The sequence below is a fragment of the Balaenoptera physalus genome (genome assembly GCF_965194825.1).
Source record: "Balaenoptera physalus genome assembly, chromosome: 6".
In the NCBI taxonomy this organism is placed as follows: domain Eukaryota; kingdom Metazoa; phylum Chordata; class Mammalia; order Artiodactyla; family Balaenopteridae; genus Balaenoptera; species Balaenoptera physalus.
In genome coordinates this window covers 14,731,270-14,747,895 of record NC_138885.1, presented here as the reverse complement: position 1 = coordinate 14,747,895, position 16,626 = coordinate 14,731,270, and the positions used below count along the sequence as shown (strand labels likewise).

At 45.8% G+C, this 16,626-nt stretch overlaps 1 protein-coding gene and 1 long non-coding RNA gene across 8 annotated transcripts in view; one reads left to right on the top strand and one right to left on the bottom strand.

The window, feature by feature from the left end:
- CCDC93 (CCC complex scaffolding subunit CCDC93) overlaps positions 1 to 11,855 on the bottom strand; it is an 88,991-nt gene extending 77,136 nt beyond the window's left edge. For both annotated transcript variants that reach the window (XM_082465835.1, XM_082465836.1), the window contains exons 1-3: positions 11,376 to 11,855; positions 7,425 to 7,538; positions 5,815 to 5,909 (exon numbers count right to left, since the gene is read on the bottom strand). In XM_082465835.1, coding sequence (XP_082321961.1) covers positions 5,815 to 5,909; positions 7,425 to 7,538; positions 11,376 to 11,738 — 572 coding nt within the window. In that variant the 5' untranslated portion in view covers positions 11,739 to 11,855. The remainder of the gene's footprint in view (positions 1 to 5,814; positions 5,910 to 7,424; positions 7,539 to 11,375) is intronic.
- A 202-nt stretch (positions 11,856 to 12,057) lies between these two features.
- LOC309662772 overlaps positions 12,058 to 16,626 on the top strand; it is a 33,026-nt gene continuing 28,457 nt past the window's right edge. For 4 of the 6 annotated variants that reach the window (XR_014264940.1, XR_014264941.1, XR_014264942.1 and 1 more), the window contains exon 1: positions 12,405 to 13,842. This is a non-coding gene — a long non-coding RNA (uncharacterized lncRNA). Of the gene's footprint in view, positions 13,843 to 16,626 lie in introns of all 6 variants that reach the window. The other 2 variants (XR_014264943.1, XR_014264939.1) reach the window with 2 other exon arrangements.

The following is a 16,626-nucleotide window of genomic DNA, read 5'->3' as shown; positions in this document are numbered from 1 at the left end:
TGTCTGGTTCCTATTTCTTATACCTTAATCGGATCACATTCAAAAGGAGAGAATAGAGGTTATTTAATGGGTCCACTAATCCCCAAAGCCATGGTACATAGCCTAGGAAGCCTGAGAAACAAGTCACAAGCTGTGGCCTTGTGAGGCCATGTGGAGAAATGGGAGCTCTGGCTCAGCCTACATGGATAGTTTAGGTTATATCCCATCTAAGACACTAAAAAAAAAAAAAAAAATCGTAGCTAGTTACAGCAGCTACTGTGGCCTCATCTAGAAGTGTCAGACTTTTTTCTAATAGGTGAAGGCCCTGCTGAACAAGGTCACCAGGTTCTTATTAGATGCTTCAAATGCAGTAAGTTTTGGGTCTATCTACCAAAAGTATTTCTTGTTCAAAGAAATCTTGTATACTTTTGTCTTTCTGCAGTTCCATAATCCTTCTCAGGGGACAGACACCCTTAAGACCGACATCTAACTCAGGCCTGGATGAAAGTACTTCCTTACCTATGTTCCCTTTAGTATGTTTCATGCCCTCACTCTTGGTAGGAACCAAGGTAGCAATCTAGGGACAGAAGCCAAACAGCTCCCAGAGAATGATCCCTGGAGAATATGCTACAAAACCATGTTTATACCTACAGTAGCTTTACCAGGTGGGACCAAGGTTAACACTGCTGAGTGGAAACAGTCACAGCCCCAGCTCCACTGATCACAATATCAAGTCCAACAGGTTAAGAGAAAAAATTTGGAGAGGGAAGACTGATCCCTGCTGCACACATTCACAGAAGGAAGGACTACCCGCCTCCCAGGAGAGAAGTACACGAGAGGACATTCTCACTGCAAACAGAAGGGGTGTGTGTGTAATTTATCCAAAAGGTCCGAGACGGGGAAGGAAAGTGTCATCTGACTCCCAGCAGCCCCTGCAGGCCCTCCTCTCTGGGCAGCCCGTCCTTAGGACACATGCATCTCCTCTGCCACTGAGGTACATGTCCTGCCCCAGTGGGGAAGCCTCTGGTCGTCCAACTCTTCCTGGGGCCCGAATCGGACAGTTTAGTAGGAAGGATTGGCAAACCCATCTGGCAACATAGCTAAGGCTCTCTCTCTGATAAGCTTTACTTTTTTAATGTGATTTCCGTAAGACTCCCATTCCTTGTTGCTTAATTTCTTTGAAACCTGTGAGGGGAAGAGATGGATGCTTAATTGGCCCTGCTCCCCAGACTCTAAGCTTAGCAAATGAAGATGGTCCCCAGCTCCGGCTTTGCGTCCTTGCTCAGGGCAGGTCTTCACTAGTCATTCACATCTTGGTTCGGCAGGAGGAGAGCGCCCTCTAGTGGCTACAGATCTGTGGGTCTGTGCAGGGTCACTGATTGCCTGCAACCGTTCAGCAGCTTACAAATCACCATCCAGCCAACCCTCTACCTTCAGACAAGGTTCTCCCTGGCCACTCCTCAGACGGCCCACTCTCCCAGTTCATAAGGGCCCTGAGGGAAGGACACCCAGGGTCATCTCAGGGTTTACAACCCTCTTAAACCTGCTTCCCAGAAATGACTGCCAAGTCCGCAGCGTCAGCAACATGTGGAAGGGGCTGAAGGCACTAACACTGCTGGTGGGGGTGGGGGCCGGAGGGAACACAGGCTGGCTGAAGTCAGGAAGGCTTCTTGCGGAAACCTACCAGCCCCCATTTGGCTTCTCCCTGGAGCTCAGAGGAGATCCTCTGACTTTCCGAAAATCAGGGAACATGACAGTCTCAGAGGTCACCAGATGGGCTTCCTAATCTAAGATTCCTCATCTAACAAGCCCACGTTTCATTACAGGTGACTGGTTTGATTCCTTTAGTTTTCTAAGTGTTCAGTGCACTGTTTCCTCCTCCACTGCAAACAGTGTGGAAGAGAGTGAATTAAACCAGGGTCTAAATTCCAAGTTGCATCACCTACCACGGAACTTCTGGCAAGCCACCCGGTCCCACTGGTCCAATAATCCCATCACAAAACAAGGGGGAATCCCTGTCCTGCCTGTTCAAGGGTTGCTGTGAAGGTAAAATAATAAAATGCATGTGTAAGTGCTCTGCACACAGGTCGCCAGTAAACATGTGCTGTAGAAATGAACCCAAGTATAAGCCTAAAATCTCATTTATGGACCTCAGAACATAGCACTCTGTGGTAATGGGGTTTTAGGACAGGCGGGGGATAGAGGGTCGAAGCTCACGGAACCCACAAGAAAGAAGGATCAAGAAGGAGGACAAGGTCCCGGCGGAGCCTGGAAGAAAACCGTGCCCTGTCCAGGCAAGTGTGCCCCTCAGAGGTGCTGCCGGCCCCCCCTCCCAGCAGCCGGGGTGTGCGGAGGCACTGCAAACACACGGCAGTATTAGTCTGATCTGCAAGTAACCAGAAACTTTGTGGGGAGGCCCCCAGACACAGAACGTATTCCAAAACCAAACAGAAAAGATTCTTGGATAATTCAGTGCCCTACGGCTATGCCATTTCTCCTGCAGATAATAAAAGACCCAACTGTCTGAGGCACTGCTAGGCGTCTGCTGGGTCTTTACAAGTTAACCCTCGTCAACAGCTTTGCCTTCAATTGTAGTTCACGGCTCTGCACTTAAAAGCTACGCATCAAATACTTACCAGGGAACGTAATACGCCCTCAACCACTTATCCAAACCCTTTAGGAGCAGACGTGTTTCAGAAGTCAGAATTCTTTAGATGTTTGTACCTTAGTATACCTGAGGGGCACATACTGTGTATTAGGTAACACCCAGTGAAATCTAGAGCAGCACCCTATAATCAAAGAAATGAATATTTCTGCAGTAAAACATATGAATATTCATATAAATGGGATCAATAAAGACTATAAATAACCTTAAGTCAGTTCAGGTCATGTTATGCTTCCAAATAAGTTTTGTATCGGCACTTGAAAGAAAAAAAACCCATTTTCAGTGTTTTTTAGATATCAGAAACACAGATAAGGGATTGAGAATCACAGCCCAGAAGGAATGCACTGGAAAGAAATCCCAGAACACTAGGGGTGCCACAGGTGTAAGAAGCAATGAGCTCAAACTGGAACAGAAAGAGGCTTCAACCAAGAGTGTACTCAAGAAGACAGTGAATATCATGTTAGTCGATGGACTGATTAAGAAGCTGGCTGATCTTCATTACAGGTGAAACTACGTGCTTCTTTGCCATCAAGAAAAAAAAAAGGCAATCAGACATGCAAGGGAAAAAAGCCGTATAAACATGAAGCAAACTGCAGTGTGCTTGATTCCCAATGGCTTGCACAGACCATCTCCACTTGCTCGGGCCAAATACTTCAGAATCACCCTCAGCTCCTCTCTTACACTCCAAATCCGATGTCATGAAATCCCGTTGGTTCTACCTTCAAGATAGATCCAGAATGCCACCACTGCCAGCCCACCGTTCAGGGCACCATCATCTCCTGGGAGGATTACTATAATACGCTAAAGAATCTCCCTGATTCCCCTTAATTCGGTAATCAGACCAGGGTTCCTTCTTAAACACAGAACAGATTATGTTCCTCCTCTGCTCAAAACCCTCCAAGGATTTCCCATCTCACACAGAGTAAACCCCAAGTCCCTACTCTGACCTACAAGGCACTGCACCTGATCTGCCCCCATGACCTCTCTGCACTGATGTCCTCTGCTCCCCACTCTGCACTCCACTGCAGGCAAGCTTCTGCTTGGGGCCGTCACGGTGGCAGTTCCCTTCGCCTGGAACCCTCGTCCCTCAAGTCTTAGCTCTGATATCACCCTCTCAATGAGGCCTACACTAACTTAAAACAACTGCCTCCTGCCCTACGTCCCTCCTCGTACCCCTTCCCAGCTTTAATTTTTTTCATAGCACATATTATTTCTATATATAATTTAGTTATTTATTAAATTAGTTTTTGGTCTGTCTCCCCCAGTAGACTATAAGCTCCAGGAGGGCAGGACATTTTTCATTAATGTATCCAGAACAATGCCTGATTGTTCAGTAAACGTAGGAGTTTGATATTTACTGAGTCTATGAATAAATGAAAACAGATTGCTTTTGACTATGATACATTGCATATTCTCCTTTAAACAGCACCATTATGGTCCGGAAGATTACAGTTCCTTCTTTCTGACCCCATCACAATTCTCAGTTCTTATTGTAAATACTGTTTATAGATTTGCTTTTAGAATTTACCTGTAGATAAAGCACGGACAATTTAACTGCTACTACAGAAAAGACTATAAATATTATACGCTAAACATTATAAAAGTGATGTCACGATGGTACATGGAGGCTGAAGGATAGAAGGAAAGATAGAGATACTAAAATGTTTACTCAGTTAGGACCTAGGAGAAACCACCTTATGTTAATGGGTCAAGAAATAGAAGCTTAAGTAGATTCAAATTATGCAAGTGATCATAGAAAAACCAGAAAACAATTAAAAGAGTGGAAGATGGGAGACAAAGGGGATGTAGCGAGTGGTACAGGTGAGCCAATTTCCTCCTCTCATTAGACTTGAATGAAACAGACTGTATACATAGTTGGAGATGTATTAGTGACCACTCTGAAGAATCTAAAACCTGGACAGCCAAAGATGACTGTTTCCAGGGAATAAAACTGGGGTGTAAAATGGGAAGGAGGAGAGACATCAGCTGTATGTTTTGCTCCCTTTGGTAGTATCTGAGTTTTTTTTTTTTAACCTTCAAGTATGTAACACCTAAATAAAAACAAACAAAAGAACAAGAATACCATCTACCTCTGGATTGAGCTGGACCGGCAGGGAGCAGGGCCACACGCCTGGACTCCATCGTACCCTCCCAGTGGAGGGCTTTTCACTGCGGGTCGCTGGACATGATGCCACAGCCCCACACAGGTGTCAGGACACAGAGCCCACTACTCATGGCCGGGCACTGATGACAGTATCTCTGTGTCAAACAGCATGTCCTCCTTAACAAGGAGCCAAGAGATGCCTTTTGGTCTTAGTGTTAAGAATTTTGGTGATTCACAGGGACCTATTTTTCTTCTACTGTATGGAAACTGTAAATTGGGTAATTTAGCATGTTTTTTTCTTCTTTTCACAGTCAAATCTGTGTCCCACCCTTGGAAAAACAGGGCCTTTATGGCCCCTCACAGGTGTGTCCCTTATCCCCAACTCTGCCCTTCGTTTCCTTTTTTTTTTTCCTTTTGCTTTGCTTCACTTTTCTAGTATTACTGCTCCCCATGCGTGTTTGTAAACTATCTTTAATCCATTTAGGGGAGGATAAGGCTTCAGAAAAATGAGTAAGTCAGTCACAGAATCACACAGATCTGAGATCACAAACCCTCCTTACAGAAAAGGGAACTAAGGTTTGCCCAAGGTCACACGGCTGCCCAGGGCAGGGCTGAGCAGAACTGGGGCTCCCAATGGTCTCATGAAATCACCAAGCCCCTGCTGAGTTACAGATGACCAGCCAGGGCACCCTCCCGTGACATCTCTAGCGAGGAGCCCAGGCTGCCTTCTCTCGATGGCAGGCAAAGTGAGGCTCTGCCTTACCCAGAGGCAACGGGGAGGGAAAGATTCCCCTTCTCTCACCTATTCAACTTCCATGCAAATTCACTGCCTTTGGAAAGAGATACATGAGCAGTCGACAGAAACTGTGATCAAGGAAAAGCACCAGAAGTAGCCTATATAACATTAGAATAACATTAGGCGACTCTCATATGTTAGCTGTGTGACCTTGGCTTCTTTCAGCCTATAGGTAAACCGTCTAACACAACTTCTGGCACACGGCACACGCTCAAGAGTTAGCTCTTTCCTCCCCCTTCAGTCTCTTCCGTGGAAAGCCGGATAACTTACATTTTCTGACCTATTGTAGAGTTCTCCTGAAAGAGCAAATCAACATCCACATCAAAGCTGCAAGTGGTGATGCACCAGGTCATTCCTCCTACCACCTGAAAGACACAAAACAATACCTCTTTTCTCTTCCTAGTCTGGGGAGAGGGGAAGAAGCGGAAGGTAGATAAAATATAAATAGTTTTTATGTACAAAATTGGGTACCCTCAGAGAGAGAATACATGTCCTGACTCCACCCACTACAATTCACCTAAACAGCGCTGCTGAACACTGTAAAGCCTTCTGCAAAGACGGGAACAGTCTGTATCTGCACTGTTTAGTACAGCACTGCTAGCCATGTGCAGTTACTGAGCACTTGACTCACGGCCAGTGGACCGAGAAGCTGACTTCTATTACTAAATGGACCTGTGAGGCATAGATCCTCTTTATACTGATGGGGCAGACATTAACTCTCAGCTGGGTGAAGTCATAATCCAATCACAGGCAAGTGCCAGATTGCAGAGAAATTACGTATTTTATGGACCAGATAGGTGGGTAACAAGGGTGACATTCTGTGACTCGTTACTTAATTTCCATACATCTCATTTTTTTTCTACTACCTAAAGGAGATGAGAAACCTTGCTCTAGTTTTGTCATGGGATTTCTCTGAGATGCAAATGAGACTGAGGCTAAAAATCCGTTCTGAAACAAAACATTTTTAGACACAGCTTGATGTTAGAAAAGCACAACAGTGAATCTTATCCCTGGCTATACTGTAGACTCATGTGAGATGCATAATAAAAATACAGATTCCAGTGCCCAGCCCAGACCTAACAAACCAAAATTTCAATGGCTGAGGCCTAGATATCTGTATTACAAAAGAATCTGTTATGTGCAGCCAGGGTCGTGGCCCACTGGAGGACTCAACGCTTTCTTCCGCCAGGAAGCTTTCCCGGCCTACCCCAACTGATCCGAATGCTTCATTTCTGTGCATAATTCACTGTGGCACTTACTGAATTGTGCCATTTAGTCTATGCACGATGTTTTACTTGCCTCTCTTCCCTACTCTTTAGAAGTCAGGCTCTTTGGGTATAAGGCCTTTGTTCTTATCCTTGTGCCCTCAACACCTACTGCTATGCCTTGTGCATAAGAACTGTTCAAGGTTCTGCTGAATTAAATGACTTCGTCCCATAGTGACTTCTTCCTCCTCTAAACCCAGCGTTTACCACCCACAGAATACCTGGAAATTGTCTGTGAGTGCCCCGACTTGGGATAGCTCCCTATTACTTCAAATTATTTTATCTTACATAAACTTTATCTCCCCACCCAAGCTTTAAGTTCCTTGAAAGAAGGAACTATTTATTTTGCTTATTTGTATATCTCAAAGCTTCGTGCACAGAAAGGACGTATTTACTGATACATGATTATTTTCTTTTAATAGGAAATTTGAACACTTCCATAATGAATCTGAATCCAGGAGAAATGGCAACAAGGACGTAGAGAAAGTAAAAACGCAGTCTCTTCCTCCTTTCCACAGTAAACCATGCCATCCTAACCAAAAATACCCTAATGCCACAGTAAACCGTGCCATCCTGACAAAAACTAGCCTAATGCTTAGAAAGACTTCGTCTTACCTTGTCAAAAGGTGACAAGCCTTTAATTCTTGCCCTGAAATATCCAGCTGCAACCAAGAGCTCCAGAATCTCAGTCAACTTGACATTTTGTTCTTCATCTTCTCTTGTTTCTACCTAAAACAAAAGCAAAAGGCTGGTAAAAGCTACCTTGAATAAAGGAACACCAGGTATATTTCCGATGCCGCAATCTCACTGCCAAGGAGCAGATGACATTGGCTGTATCACTGCATTCATGCAGGAGCGTGGGGACACGGTGCTGCCAGAGTCGCACAGAACAGGGTCCCTGGTCCTCAACCAGCTGTTAATCGTCACAGGTGGGGCGAGAAGACGTGCACAGGTAGTATGGACTGTTCATCAGGTGCTGAAGGAATGCAGGGAAAGGAAGATTCCAGCACATTACCGCCCTGTTCTCTAACATGTGACTTGTATGGCAGGCTTCTCGACTGGATTATAAACTCCTTTCAAACGGAACAGGTAGTTTGGTTTGTTTAAGTTTATACTCATCTTGATCCTAGAAGTTACTGACAAGAGGGGCAAGAACAAAGAGTTCAAACATGTGTCTCCACCTGCACTTTGATCTCTACAGCAAATATAAGGAAGGCTTTCAACCCAGATATATTACAGGGAGATTACTACCACATAACAGGATTGCCTTAAAGATAAAATAATCACTTAATATATTTAAATAAGGATTTTATTTAAATGTTTTTAATTAATATCCTACCTTCGCTCTCAGGTTGTTTATCTGCAAGTTCAATATACCTAAATATTCCAGTACTTTTGCCTCCATTTACTCTCCTGAACTGTGCCTTTCCTGGCTTCCATTATTGCAGGAAATAAAAAACTACCTCTCTACAGAAAACAACGCCAAGGTTCCCTGGTTTAAATCCTCACACCCGCCTCTGACTACTCCCTTGCCCAACGATGCCTGCTAAATCTTCCTTAACTACACAGCTCACGTTTATCCTCCCTTCCCTTTTCTTTGCACATCATGCCAGGACTGTGGCAACTGCCTCTCAATCTTCCTTCCCTGTTAATTTGTCTTGCTCATTCCTTCCTAAATCACGGCTTTCTCATCATCCCTCTTCAGCTCAGCCCCCGGCCCTCATCATTAAGGCATCGTTCACTGTCTATCAGATAAATTCCAAACGTCTTGGTTTGGCATTCAGATCTCGGGCTGCAACCTATCTTTTCAGCTTCATCCTTTACCTCCCGCCAAAACAATACAGACATGGCTGTGGCCAACCTAAACAAGCCCTGCTCACTCTCATTCCTTCACGGCTCTCCTGATATTCTCTAACCACCCAGACACCATCTTCAAACTCTAGCTCCTATTCAACGTCTTAAAGTGGTCACTCCTCTCTGCATTTCTATTTTATTTATAGTCTGTCATTCATACAATGATCAACCTCTTCTGAGTGAGATGTCTGGTGTTAATGTACACGCCGGTCTTTCCAAATAGACTATTAGCTGGTTCCGGGGAGGACCCATATGTTCCATGTGTTACCCACCCATGTTTACTCCTCTGTTCTGAACAGCATTAGGCTCCAAGAACACACTTGTTAAATACGGAATGACGTGCTCAACCATTACATAAAGTGCAGGACCTAAGCCAGTCATGCATTAACAAAATGTTTTCACACTGATAATGGAAATTCAAGTTTATTTCAAAGTACAAACTGCCAGGAGAAGGAGCACACATGTTAACACATAGCTGAACGTGGAACTGTTAAAGTGACTGTTAATCTCTTGCAACGCGCGGTGATGGAAGAGACAGCCTTGCGACACTGCTCATCTTACTTCCTTCTCAAATGACCCTGGTCTGGCCTATCAAAGATTCTGAAGGTTAGCACTCACTAATTCCTAGGAGACGTGCAAAAGTAAATATTAATTATTCACACATTCCCTTCCTTGGCAAAAGATCTGTGGCGGTTGAGAACCATCTACAAGTCAAGAGACACAAAGAGAAGAGAAAATAAAGAATAGTTATGGTTCATAAAAATAGAATAGAAAAGGAAAATGGGATGATATAAGTATTTGCTTAAAACTCCCGGGATGTAAAACAGGAACCCTTCATTCGTTCAGTCATGTATCGTGAAAACACTTCCAAGAAGAGGACAAGACATCTGGGGAGGGGTATCCTTGCCTCAGCTTGCACCTAATGAGCTCCCACTGCCCACACCATGGCAGGTGCCTGGCCCGTGCTTCCCATCCACTTATCCCACGAATGGAGAAGTGTACTTTTGCAATGCACCCCGCGAAGTAACTTTTTAGCACGAGACAATGAATGGAGAATGTTGATAGGACTCCAAATTCAATTCACAGATTAACACTAGAACTAAATGCAAAAGGGTCACTGGCTAATATGCAGGGAATGAAAGAATATCCTCTCTTTAAGCCATAAAAAGTCACCAGGCTGGGTAATACATCCCATTGTTAAAACTGAAATTCTGATAAAGATGAATGCTGTGAGCTCTTAAACCAGGCACACTAAATTATCAGTTGTCTGACACTGTAGTTCACGTAAGCTGGAAGGCAGAGCCACGTCTAACTATATCTCTATCCTTCACGTACATACAATAAAGGGCTTACAAAATTGAATTTAATGAATTAACCAGACTACTGACAGCTTAATGACGTATTCATATGTACTGGTCTTTGAACGAAGTGATAATAATTGGATTATTATGTTCACCCTGTTTGCCTCCTAATTGCCAGGAACGTGGAAAAGTGACAAATTAGACCCAGTCTCCTGACAGTGAAAGGTTAAGCAAAGGACCAACAGGAGCAAGTTGCTTTTTATTTTAGAAGGACCCTACTGGTAGTACAGTGGGACAATGAAAACGTCAGAAAACTTGCTAGGTTTTCTGGAGATAACAAAATGGATTTGCATTCTGGGAGCACACACTGACAGCTTAAGTCTGTCCTTCCATTACTACACCTCCAGCTTTTATGCACAGAACAGTGATCCCTCAATTAGTGGTACTAGTGGGATTTAACAACTCAGGATGCGGATGCGGGGAGAGGGGCAAAGAAGCAAGACTGACCATAGGCAGCTAAGTGTGAAGGGACCACGCACCATGTCAAGGAATCGGTCCCTCTGACAAATGCCTGTTTCAGAACTCTAGAAAGGGGACAGAGGTGCAGCGTGGATTCCATTTCTTTCAAGAACCTAGTAAACTAGACTAGCTTTGGGGTAAATCAACTGGAATAGAGGACAGATGCAAAGCACCTAGCTAAGTGATATTTGCAGCCAAAAGGAAATGCACTTTTCCTCTCCTCCCAGGTAATGTGTGTGTAAATCCAGAAACCGTTGATCATCCTGTTCCTCAGGACCAAGTGAGTACTTAATAACAAACACCTCCCTTCTGGAGATACAGCGACCGTTTCCGCCCGGCCACTCTGCACGGCTCCCAAACTTCCTCCCGCCGGCCCGGCGGGGCGTGGGGACAAACGCAGGGCGGCATTCCCTCCCGATACGAAGGCGGCGGGCGCCGGCCGCCAGGACCCCGTGGGCCCGGGGAGGCGGCGGCCGGAGCCACAAGGTCACCGCCCTTTGCACAACCCGAGCCAGGACCGTCCCAGCGCGCGTCTCGTGACTACTGGGCGCAGCACCCCCTGTCCTCGCGGCGAGCCGAGCGGCGCCGGGGATCGCGGGGTAATGCCGGGGGAAGCCGGAGACGTGGGACCCCGGGCCCCGCGGGGCCTGGGGCTGCGTCGGCGCAGGTATTGGGCTGGGAAGGCTCCCTCCGTCCCGGGAGACCCGGCACCGGATGAAGTTCGTCCCCGCCCACGCCCACACTTGCTCGGCCCCCAGCGGGCAGGGCCGGTGCTCCCGGCGGTGGACACACCTGAGAGAGGGGGCGGGGTGCCCTAACCGCAGCCGGCCCCGTGGGCTCGGCCCTCTTTCGGAAACCCGGACGTGTCAGGTAGGGAGGGGGGGTTCCTTACCTCCGGGAGACCCTGGCCTTCCGGCCCCTTGGGCAACCCCATGATCCCGTCGGACCGCCGTGCGGCGGTAGCGAAGCCCGCGGAGCGTCCGGAGGAAGCTGTCCCCGGCCCCGAAGCTGCTACCGGGGTGGAGTGCAAAGCGGTAACTTCCTCCCGCCGCCGCTGCCGCCGCCGCCGCCGCCGCCGCCGGCCGGGAGCGCCCCGGCCCGGCGGAGCATGCGCATTGGGAAGGGAGCGCTGCGCGACTACGCATGCGCGAAAGGAGCCCCGGGAGAGGTCCGGACCCGATCTGGCGCGCGAGCTGCAGTCCAGGCCGCCTGCCGAGGTCCAGATTCTGCGGAGCTTCGCGCCGGGGCTCTGCATTTTCCTCGAGGTGCTTTATGAAAGGGATTATTCCTCTATCTTGGGGAAATTTTGCATCCTGGTTCCCGTCTCTGCTTCTCACGGGCATCAGATGCCCCAAGTGGGTTCGGTCCTCTCCGCGAGCCCGCTTGCTTCCGGGTCAAGGCTTGAGCACCGATGAGCTTGGCGATTCAGACGCGGCTGGCTGTGGCTCAGAATCGGGGTGTCCCCTGATTAACAAGCACTTGGGCAAACTTCTTGATATACGGTCCAGGGAACCGAGTACCCGAAGAAGGATTCTTCAGCTCGCTGCCTCCCCAGTGTCCGAGCCGGGAACTCACCCCCACCATCCCCAGTTTCACGTTCTTCCTGAGGAGAAGGTCGTCTCTGAGAACGCGACTCCGGTATTGACGTCATTTTAGCTACATTTACCTGAAGCACCCCTTGTCTGTCCCAGAGGATGGCAGCTATATAAAGGAGTTGTGTCCCTAGCCACAAGCCCCTCGCACCCGCTCCATAATGGGCTTCTCCAGCCTTTTTTTTTAAGCGATGAAGAAAGAGGTGACATGTGAAAACTTTTCTGTAGGAAAGATCCTTCCCTCTGTGAGTGTGTAGGGTGGGGCGGGAGGGGGCAGAGCGAAGAGGGTGAGGCTTTGAGCCCCTTGAGATCAAAGAGGTTGTGTGTGTGTGCCTCTCTGCATCCCCAGCATCTTAAAAAGTAGGTACTCAGTTAATGTTTGTCCTTGAAGAAATTCTTTGTGCCTTTTGTACTCCTCCTGGAGTTTATCCTGACAGAACAGAAATTTCTCTGGAACCAGAGTATACAAATTGTTGGAAGCATCCTAAGAATGACCGTTTCCTTTTAAAATGTAGTTGGTAAATATTGCTAACAGTATTTAGCAGTAATTTGAGAAATTTGAATATGCAAATTAAGGTGCTATGAGAACTCTCTTGACTGTGTTGTGTGATATTTTGCTCTCACCCGTTGTGAAGCCAGTGAAACTCAGTGTCTAAGGTGCCCACTCTCATAACTTCCCAGATGTGTTATCTTTGTAATCTTAAAATTGTCCTTCCCTGAGATGGTATAGGATGAGGGGGACTAAAGGTGGATAATTTGTAGCCATTGTTGAATGACCAGACAGGTGTTGATGCCTAGGGAACGGGTAGCACAATCTCACATAGCAGCAAGCCTAAATAGCTGTATTTAAAGTAGCTTGGGGAATAGGACCTGGAGAATAATAGGACTCAGGTAGGCCACACTGGACTTCCCTGTTGTAAATGACTTTGCAATGTTTTAAATAAACACGAGCAGCTATTTTTCCCAGTAAGAAACCATCCCGTCTATGTAGGGTGACAGTAGCAGAGTCAGGGTGGCAACATGCCTTTTTTTTTTTTTTTAAAGATCCAGCAAGGGGTCTTCCCTGGTGGTGCAGTGGTTAAGAATCCTCCTGCCAATGTAGGGGACACGTGTTCGAGCCCTGGTCTGGGAAGATCCCACATGCCACAGAGCAACTAAGCCTGTGCACCAGAACTACTGAGCCTATGCTCTAGAGCCTGTGCACCACAACTACTGAAGCCTGCGCACCACAACTACTGAAGTCCATGCACCTAGAGCCTGTGCTCTGCAACAAGAGAAGCCACCGCAATGAAAAGCCTGCACACTGCAACGAAGAGTAGCCCCTGCTCGCCACAACTAGAGAAAGCCCGTGCACAGCAATGAAGACCCAACACAGCCAAAAATAAAAAAATAAATAAATAAGTAAATTTATATTTAAAAAAAAAAGAATCCAGCAAAATAGCCATGGCAACAATCAAGAAAGCTTGAGTAGGACCCCAATGTTCATTGCAGCACTATTTACAATAGCCAGGACATGGAAGCAACCTTAATGTCCATCAACAGAGGAATGGATAAAGAAGATGTGGTACATATATACAGTGGAATATTACTCGGCCATAAAAAGGAATGAAATCGTGCAATTTGCAGAGATGTGGATGGACCTAGAGACTGTCATACAGAGTGAAGTAAGTCAGAAAGAGAAAAATATAGTATAATATCACTTATATGTGGAATCTAGAAAAATGATACAGATGAACTTATTTGTGAAGCAGAAATAGAGACACAGAGGTAAGGAACAGATGTATGGATACCAGGGGAGGTGGGATGAATTGGGAGATTAGAAGTGACATATATACACTACTATGTATAAAATAGATAACTAATGAGAACCTACTGTATAGCACACAGAACTCTACTCAGTGCTCTGTGGTGACCTAAATGGGAAGGAAATCCAAAAAAGAGGGGATATATGTATATGTACAGCTGATTCACTTTGCTGTACAGTAGAAACTAACACAGCAGTGTAAAGCAACTATACCCCAATAAAAAATAAGAAAAAAAGAAAAAAAAAAAAAAAAGAAAGCTTGAGTAGGGACTTCCCTGGTGGTCCAGTGGTTAAGAATCCACCTCCCAATGCAGGGGACGCAGGTTCGATCCCTGGTCAGGGGACTAAGATCCCACATGCCACGGGGCAACTAAGCCCCTGCGCCGAAACTACTGAGCCCGCGTGCCACGACGGAGCCCACGCGCTCTGGAGCCCACGCACCACAACCAGAGAGAAGCCCGCGCACTGCAACAAAGAGCTCGTGCATCGCAACAGAGATCCCGCGTGCCACAACTAAGACCCAATACAGCCAAAAATAAATAAATAAATAAATAAATAAAATAAACATAAAAAAAAAGAAGAAAAGAAAGAGCATCTCATCACAAGAAAAACAATTTAAAAAAAAAAGAAAGAAAGAAAGTTTGAGTAGCCCAGGTTTGCCTTAGAGAAGACCTCAAACAGATAATATCAGAAGAGGAGCTTTGCAAGGACTCAGATAAATGCACCTCTCCCCTTCTTCTGGCCCAGGGCGCCCATACCCACATTTTATCTCCCTAGTGGGGCATTTGGGGATTAAGGATCAGTCTGTCCCTCCTCTGCACATCCAGTACAGAGATGTGTGATGTTCTTCTAAGAGCAGTATTCTCGGGAACTCCACAGATACCTTCCTTTTCCAGGTAAAAGGTTGCTATAGTAAAGAGCTTCCTGTTAGGATCACCTTTATCCTGGGTGACAGTTTTACAAAGCCTCAATCATTCTGTCCTCACGTTTCTCCCAGCTCTTCCACTCCAGGGCTCTTACTGTAACCAAGAAGGGGAATTGTAAAGTCTCGAAGCAGGAATTTAGACGGCAACTATGGGTGTTTAGAAAAGTAGAGTGACACAATTTAGGGCACATAGCATGTTATTGGCAGTGCTGGGACTAGAGCCCCAAATTTCTGATTCACAGTGTCCTTTTATCCTTCCATCATCCATCCATCCATCCAACAGATACTCCTGAGTTCCTTTTACGTCAGTGGCTCTCAAACTTGGCTGCACCTTGGAATCACCAAGGGAGTTTTAAAAGGTACCAGTGCCTTGAGTTCTACCCCCAGAGATTCTGGTTTAATTGATCTGGGAAGAAGCATGAATACTGAATTTTTCCCCTTGGAATATATTGTTTATCTATAAAACAATACAGGTATATGTACCTGGGCAACACAGTAACTACAGTGACTACATTATTATTATGTTTCTTTATAGATTACAGTGGCATACGAAATTTAAGATTCCTAAACAAACTAAGAGTCTTTAAGTTAAGTGAGTTCTTCCTGAAAATTCTTAGTTGTATGCTGATCTATTCTCATGCAGTAAAATTTTACAACACACTACCCGGTATTTAGCATGTCACATTTCTATAGTAAAAAATAGAGGCACAGACGATACAAGCAAACCTAACCCTCCTCTGCTTCTGGACACAGCCCAGCACACACACACACACACGGAAACACACACACTTGGATGAGTTCTTCTAGTGCATTTTCCCAAACGTGGTAGTTTTATTAAAGAATTCCAACAATTTCCATAATTTTCACAACCACACTCTATTCACTACACTAGAAAGGACTTGACGGGGATCCAGCTACACAGCAATGAATAAGTGCTTGAGAACATCTCTTACATTCCGTATCTCCTGCAGAAAATGATATCTAACATTTTCTTGGTAAAACGATTGGGGACGCAAGTGGATTTTTAAAGCTTCACAGGTGATTTCGATGAGCGGCCAATTTGACAACCACTCTCTCTGTGCCAAAGACTCGTTCCTGGTGCTGGAGATACTGCAGTTAGCGAACCAGACAAGATGATTACTGACAGAAATTAAACATGTAAATTAATAAGATAGTATTGGATACAAATAAGTGTTCTTCACAGAAAAGAAACAGTGTAATGTGATAGGGAATATTTGGAGTCAGAGGCTCTTTTAGATCTGTCATCATGTACATCTTTTAGATGAAGGGGTCCGTATAGGGCTTTCAGGTGCCATTTGAAGGGAGACCCAAATCTTAAGAAGGTGCCATGGGAAGATCTCCTTCCAGGCAGAAGGAGCATCTAGGGTGTTCTGGACAACCTCTCTTTGCCCCTCCAGACCCACTCTTACCCCTCTCGCCTTGCTTGCCGCTATACAAAGCTGGCCAGTAAAGGTCCATCAGCAAGACCTGGGATACAGGTGCCTAGGATGTGAGAATCTGGAGTGTCGATCCTGGGGTGGCAAGTTCTGGGGTGTGGGACCTGGAAAGTAGGGTATCAATGGTAATTTGGCAAACTGTATCAAGAACTTACAACATATCCTTGGACATGATACTTCCATTTTTAGGACTTATGTACAAAGATCTTCATCATGATGTCATTTATGAGAGAAAAACCTGGAAACTCTGTAAATAGCCCATGAAAAGGGAATGGGTAAATACATTAGAGTATGTCCTTTTGGTGCAACATCATGTTGCCTGTAAAAACGTTCACTGCAGCAGGCCAGGAAAGAAAAGGGTAAGA